This window comes from Limulus polyphemus, unplaced genomic scaffold (assembly GCF_000517525.1).
Source record: "Limulus polyphemus unplaced genomic scaffold, Limulus_polyphemus-2.1.2 Scaffold542, whole genome shotgun sequence".
Classification (NCBI taxonomy): Eukaryota; Metazoa; Arthropoda; class Merostomata; order Xiphosura; family Limulidae; genus Limulus; species Limulus polyphemus.
In genome coordinates this window covers 195,814-203,738 of record NW_013666152.1, presented here as the reverse complement: position 1 = coordinate 203,738, position 7,925 = coordinate 195,814, and the positions used below count along the sequence as shown (strand labels likewise).

Here is a 7,925-nt window from a genome sequence, read left to right as displayed (position 1 = left end):
CACACACCACAGTGAAAGAATAGACCATTCCAAGCTTTATCTTGTTGTTTAACAAATGTTTAAACAACTTTAATTATGCTAAAACTAATTTTTATAATCGTCTTATTTGCGTAGACATTCTATTTTTTTTACAAAAGTTACCTCTCTGGACAAAAGGTAAACGTCCACAAGTTTGTTTCAATGAGATACTACTTGAATAATAACTATGATAGCGATGTTTGGTCAAAAGCTGAATGTTAAAATCTGCTGATTCTCTGGGCTGAAGTTAGTACAACTAGTATTTTTACTGACGTTAAGAGAGTTGATTTCGCTGCTGCCTCTAGTGCCATTTATTGAGTTGATGTAGACAAGATAAATAAACAATTGAAAATTTAAACACCTGCAAATAGGGGTCGCAAAAAGTAAGGAAACAAGGCTGAAGATACTGTTGATATTATTTACTCAAATTACAATCCCTATTTTGGCTCTATGCTGTTACAAAGAATTATATTTGGTGGAGTAAAAATAGGGATTTATAGTTTGAATAAATAATGTCTACAGTATCTTCAGCCTTGTTTCCTTACTTTTTTATTATCCATATTTCCAGGTTTTCAAATTCCCTATTTTTTTCTTGTTTGCTGGCTTTTTATGCTCAACTATGGGTAAAGGATTACTTGATATAGTAGCTAACTTTATACATTATAATGATAATAAACACGGCAAGTAGCTAGCTTATACGGTTCATGATGATTTACTGTAGCTATTGACTATTTGATCACATTAGTTCGAGATGTAAAATGTTAAGCTGCAGCTGGAGATTGTCATGGATATTTGTTTAAGAATATAGTGAGCATTTATATTTTCTGTGTAACTAAACTGTCTATATATATTGCATAGCAATGAGCAAATATACGCCTAGACGTAGACAACCCCCATAAAGCGCGAAAATACATTACCAGTAGAAAAAGCAGCTTTTTTCAAATAAAACATAAATGTCTAAAACATCGCTTTAAATATATCTTCGTGTATTTTAAAGTAATTATTATACGGATGTGTGTAATAAAGTTTAATATTATGTGTAATGATTTTTTAGTCATTTACTTCATACATAATATAGTGGTTGGTTCCCTAAAGACACCGATTGTATAGCGTACAAAGCATTGAGTATCTACATGTTAGACTGATTAAATATTCTTCTATTATTAGCTAGTAATTCCTCTTTCACCTGTTTTAAACTTTTTTGAGGAACACAAGATATTTGTAAGAAAGCTAACTTCAAGGGGTAATGTTAATATCGTTTACTCTAGAATTATGGTGTTTTTTAGCTTATGTAAAATATAGAAGAAACAAACTGACATTTGAATACCTCTACGACATTCGCAGTGCTATATCTTACAAAAGGTTTGGGTGCAATATACTAAACCGTTTTTGTTGTAGGCTGGCAGGAGAAGAATAATTAAAAACTAGCCATTTGGAGCGGATTTTATTTTCCTTTTAAGTCTAGCATGCGCGCTTTTTTATGCATTTTTATATGTGTACAGCCTTAATAGTCAATAGTAAAGGTTTTAAAGTGTTGTTTGAACAGAATCTTTATTGTTTAAGGTGCTTTTTGCCCGAACGTTCTATTATGGTTTTGTGCAGATCCTTGCGATCACTATTATAAACCACTATCGTGGGTGATGATACTAAAGTTTAATATTTGTTATCTTACTAAAATCATACCTCTGTATCTTCTAACCTTTTCATTTAACTTACCTTCAATGAAATTTAAACATTTCTCTTTATATGTTTATAGACTGCAATATAAAATATACGCATGTTCACATGACTCAACCAAAAAAAGGTTATACTTCCAGTAGATTTTCTGCTCGCAGTAACCACTTCGTTTACTTTTGCATTAGAAACAAAACTATCAATGTTAAAAATTATGAAATATTGTAAACGTAAAAGAGATTGAGCAAAATGGCGAATCTGATGAACATAAGGAAATGACAACATATATGAAACGAATATTAAGGGTGTTTAATATAATGACTAATTGGATAAACAGTTAGATGTTTACGCACCTCCAGAAGGTGGTCTTGCGAAACGAGTACGTATGTCATTCTGATGATGAATTTAACGGATGTATTTATTTTAATTGTTATCGAGATCTGCTTATTTATTCATTTCACAAGAATTATTTGCATAATTACTGCTTTTCATACATGCTTTATAAACTGAGCATGATACACATTGCGACAATCCACTTATAATAATTTATACTCCTAGACTGGCGTTGCCTTTAAATCTAAATTTTAAAATATTATGGGATAAGCCAGATATCTAGGGAAAGAAAGACTCACGAGGATGATGATGGTTTTCGTATCGTTCCACTTTTTCTCTTGATACTGGTGATAATCAGAAGATCAGAGAAGAGAAAAATGCAACGCTCATTCTTGATCCCCAAGCCTCCCTGTTATTTGAAGGGAAGTTGTGTTAATTTCTTCTTGTATTGAAACAACATGGTGAATAATTAAAGCAAACCCCGTTATCAATATTTCTTATCTTCAAAAATACGAATGTTAATTATACAAATACGTTTTTGTTTTAAGAATGAGTTAAAATTTGCATCTCTTCATGAGCTACTTAGCGTTACAAAGCTAAATAAACTAACACATTTAATTTTTTTCATATTAAACACAAGTAAATTATTTATACAAGGAAAACCTTTGTGGTAAAAATTTACCATACAGACAAATGATTGATGATAACATTAGTTTACTCAAAAACTGTCAAAAGAGATTTTCACGTTAATTGTGCCTAAAAATAACTTACTTTATAATCGTTTCGATAATATTTTATGCCAAGATTGTTTCTTTATCTTTAACTTTTGTACATAATGTAGTCTTAAGAATCTTACTTTTATCATGATCAGATCTAGACATGATAAACTCAAAAGCCAGATTAACTTACAGTGATATACACTACGTCATAACGAATGAATGTTCTATCAGGCTGGACAAGCTAAAAAAGACAATCAAAGAAATAATAATCAACGTTTTTTGAACAACCAATATCCCAATAAAATCTTGAATACTTTACACCAATAATTATGTTTGTATAAAAATATTTTTAGTCTAATAGTATAATGTAAGTATTTCTATAGTGAAAAATAGTACGTATGTAAAACTTCTACATGTAAATCTCAAGTAAAGCGTAGTGGTGAAGTGCTTAGCATTGGTCATTGAGAGCTTATAAATACATATATGTCTAAAACATCGCTTTAAATATACCTTCGTGTATTTTAAAGCAATTATTATACCAATGCGTGTAATAAAGTTTAATATTATGTGTATTGATTTTTTAGTCATTTACTTCATACATAATATATATATAACATACATGTATGTATAGGGGTCGTAAAAAATAAGGAAACAAAGCTGGAGGTACTGTAGATATTATTTACTCAAATTACAATCCTTATTTTGGCTCCTTGCAAAAAAGTAAAGCGTAGTGGTAAAGTGCTTAGCATTGGTCATTGAGAGCTTATATGGTTTATAGTTTTACGAGCTTTTCTTGCAAAAAATATAAATTTCCCATACAGTAAACAGTAGTTTAGAGTTGTATGCTGAAAATTATTTTATATAACTCATATAGTCCTGGAAGAGTTGTTTTGAGTTTTGCAAAACGAGGAAAATCTTTTACTGAGAAGTAAAAACAACTTAAACTTCGTAAAAACTACTTCATAAAGATATAACTGTTATGTTCATATATTGTTGAAGCATCTGCAAAATTAAAATAATACTTAGCAGAGCGGTTAATTAATGCATTGCATAACAGTGACATTTTCCGTATTTGTTTGAATTAATTGATGACATATTTCTAATATTCATATAATTATCAAACCTAATTATTCACATCCAATTTATCCAGTTCTCAGTATAAACCTTGATAAACCACAATACAAGTTTGATACCTGTAAGCGTTTTCGTTTATTTACTTTATTTAAAGGTTTACAACTGGCTATGTAGGCTGTTTTCGCTGTAGAGATCGAACACCGAATCTTAGCGTTATAAACCCTGAAGTTTATCATTGAGCCGTCGAGAATTAGCTTCTTCGTTCGGTAATAGTTTCGTTAAATATACATACGAACACAAATTCCTATTAAAATAGGATTAACGAAAGTGGTACGCTAATGGTTATAGGCCAAACAATTGAGTTTCAACGAAATTAATCAATAAATCTTATATCATTAATGAAATCCAGTTTTCAATAATTAATGCTTAAAAACATACAACATACTTACAGTTTTTATGCATAATTAACTTTTTAATTTCAGAACTGTGTACAAATTTTAACGATTTATTTTGCTCAAAACGTATAAGGAACGGATTAGCCACAGTATTTCACAACTTAAAACATATATTAATCGGAGATAAGTCGGTTGTAGCTCATCCAACTCAATAACTTAGTTTGATGACTCATATCTGTCGTCCGTAGAGCCGATATTAATTATAGTAAAACAAAATGTATTGTTATTATTTTAGCACAGTAACTCTGTAAATATTCAATTCTACGTATTGAAAAAGAAATATATGTTACTTTGTTCACGTCAGTGGCTCCCTCTATCAAATGTTCAATTCTACATATTGAAAACAAAATTTATGTAACTTCGCTCACGTCAATGGCTCCCTCTATCAAATGTTCTAGCTCCTTCATTCGTTGCAGCATCCGCTCATGCTGAAAAGCTTCTCGTTCCATTCGATTGATTTTCACAGCTAAATCGTGAATTTCTTTCTGAGCCAGCACCAAAAGTTGATAATCTGGGTGGTCAACATGTGTGTGTTTCAAAAGCTCCTGAAAAGATTATTTTCATAATCAATAAATTTGAAATAACCTACAGGCACTTTTAACAAATGTGCACCTTGATCAAGTCCTGTAAGGTACTTTGTAGAATATTTAAAAAATGCCGTAGTCCAAATATCTTTTGAAAATAACCACGTTATATAATCCAACTGCATTTATATGTTTTAACGAACCCTAAGAAAGCATTGTTATGGTATAATCTGCCATTTAATTTTTAAAATTGTCAACTATTATGTCTTGAACTGCAGTGATTGTTTTAAGTTAATAGTCCAAAGGAACACAAAACATTTATCGTAGCTAACGTCGGTAAAGGTTTTCGAGTTCGAAATAACATTGAAACACGTATTTCTAGGAAGCTTTTTTAACTAACGTTGTGAATATCTTTACTCAATATTGATAAAAACGGAATTTTCTAGGCTATTAGTGAGTAGGTTTTTAAGAGATCATGCGACCCGTGTTGATTTAATGCATAATAATTTTAAAGTTCAGGTATAAAACACCGGATCTTTCACAAAACGAACACGTTTAGAGAGATAAAATAGTATACGATGGTGTCCTTTCATTTTATTTTTTACTTGATCCCATCCATTCACACCAGTCGAATGAGAGCACAGTGCTAGTTTCTATGGGGTTATTTAGTTCAGACACGCTCAACAGATAAGGTTTACATGAATGCAATTTTTGCATGATGACAGTTCTTTGGGGTAAGTGTGAACTAAATACATTGAAAAACTAAAAGCGAAATAAACTATAACTCACAACTTAACAGTGATTTACAGTTTACACTTTATCTAAGCAATGGGTGTTTATACTGTCTGCTATTCTTTTCCTCCTAACTGAAAGTATACAACCCTTGCATTTTTAATAGTGTGGAAATTTGTTAATATTGTATCTCAAAGAGGAATAAAGATTACAATTTAATAGAATAGTAATTTCGAAGACGAATCATTGTGGTTTGTTTTGAATTTCGCGCAAAGTTACACGAGGGCTATCTGCACTTGCCGTTACTAGTGGAATTGACCGTTACATTATAACGCCCCCACGGCTGAAAGGGCGAGCATGTTTGGTGGGACGGGGATTCGAACCCACGACCCTCAGATCGCAAGTCAAGCGCCCTAACTACCTGACCTCGAAAACGAATCAAAGTATACTCAATGACTTAATGTACCATTGACTGGTTATGGTATTCAATCAGTAGACAACTATAGTGCACAGGTTTTTAGAATTTATGAAATTAAGTCCCAATCAGGGCCAAGTCTAAAGGCCCGAATAAGTGTATTCTAGGTATTTGCCAAGTAACTTTTTTATGTTATATCGGAACCCTAGGGTCTCTGTATCATTATATAATTAAATATTATTTTCTCCATTAAACTTAAACAAGTCCATGGCATATTGTGTGAGTTATTTTGTAAAAATGAAATTAAAGTATTACGAGGAACTTAAAAGAATATACATGAAATAACGCTTTAAACTTTGGTATTTCAAAATAACTTACAATATAATACGAAGTACTTCCAACTTATTCTTTATACTTGGATTTTATACGGTACTGATATTATTTTGTTGAGTCTAGTTGCGCGATGCACACATATTTATATATTATCTATGTTCTATTCTTGATTTTTAAGCTATTATTATGTATGTTTATTCTTTTCCATCATTCTACTACTATTATTATTACTTTGGAAATAGTTAATTTACTTCCTTTGAGGTGTTCACTTGTTAAAAGACTACGAAGTAACGGAAAATATCTATTCAAATGGAGTCATATAAAATATAATAATGTATGGAGGTTGAAATCAAAGCTATCGATTTTTATTCATTAAGATGAAAATTTTGTCACTAACAGAAATCAATTTTAGTTGATTAATTAATTAATCAATTTCTTAACACGATAAGCGATTTACCATATCTTAAGATAGTCTCTTTAGGTTAACGAGGGCCCTTAAATAAACGTTGAAAACAATTTCCGAAGTTGACGGCCCTGACCAGAACCAAGCCATGTGTTACACTATTTACTGAAGCTACAAAATCTAACTGGGTGTTCATAATATGTTAATAATATGACATTTTCTAGTTTCTTAGATCTTACAAAGTGATTTAGAATGTCCATCTACAACCGTTGGCTCTGCGCTACACTAAGCGAATTAAAGATGAAATCACTTTAGTAACTCTATAATATCTTCCCAATCGTCCATTGCATCCTGAATCTACGTTATTTTATGTCGAGTGTGGACCACGTGCGGTAACGAGGATGCCACATGCATAAGTCGACCACATTTTAAAACTTAATATACGAGTAGCTGTAAAAAAAGTTTTGTTTGCTTACTAGCCAAACCTTTACTTTTCATAACATTGCATACAATAGCATGAAACTCATATCAAAGATTAGGACCTTAAGATGATGTCATATTTGCTTGCCTGTTAATGACTTCTTATAACTTTAAAAATAGTATTTGTTTGTTTAAATAACATAAAGTGGGATTTATTTCAATTATATTTAAATTTTATATTTCACCGTGGACATAAATTCTCAGTAAATTATAGTATTCGAGCTGATTAGCAGATTAATTTCTCAATAACTAAAACAATTTCAAATAACCTACTACAACAATTAAACTTCAAAATATATTGGAGCGCTTATGAATGAAACTTTTTTTGTAAAATTTGAAAGTCTAATAAAGTTTATGGCTCTGAAAAACACATTAGAAAGCTAGATTTTCGGGCATAGTTGAATAATACCTCGTCTATCCCAACCGAATAACAACAACAGGATGATTTCCTATTATAGTAATATGGAGAATGAATTTTGTTGCTGAACATATAACTTCTAGGCGTCTTTATTGCTGATGATTCTCTAAAACTCTCTGTGTTTGTATTCTTGCCATCTGGATAGACGCACTTAAAATGTATTCAATGAATAACTGATACTTTTAGCACTTCTCCAACAGTTTCAACATAGCTTTTGAAATTGTCTAGAAGACAGAGGCAAAAACACGAATATATGTATGTAAACATAGATCCATTTACTGCTGTATTGCTCACTTGCATCTGGCATGCATCCAAAATATTTTTCTTTGAATCAAATTCAAAAGTAA

At 31.1% G+C, this 7,925-nt stretch overlaps 1 protein-coding gene across 1 annotated transcript in view; it reads right to left on the bottom strand.

Annotated features, from left to right (window-relative positions):
- The window catches only part of LOC106458987 (rho guanine nucleotide exchange factor 17-like), a 74,828-nt gene that overhangs the window by 38,987 nt on the left and 27,916 nt on the right, over positions 1 to 7,925 (bottom strand). The window contains exons 2-4 of the mRNA XM_022385357.1: positions 4,642 to 4,818; positions 2,935 to 2,985; positions 2,325 to 2,434 (exon numbers count right to left, since the gene is read on the bottom strand). Coding sequence (XP_022241065.1) covers positions 2,325 to 2,434; positions 2,935 to 2,985; positions 4,642 to 4,818 — 338 coding nt within the window. The remainder of the gene's footprint in view (positions 1 to 2,324; positions 2,435 to 2,934; positions 2,986 to 4,641; positions 4,819 to 7,925) is intronic.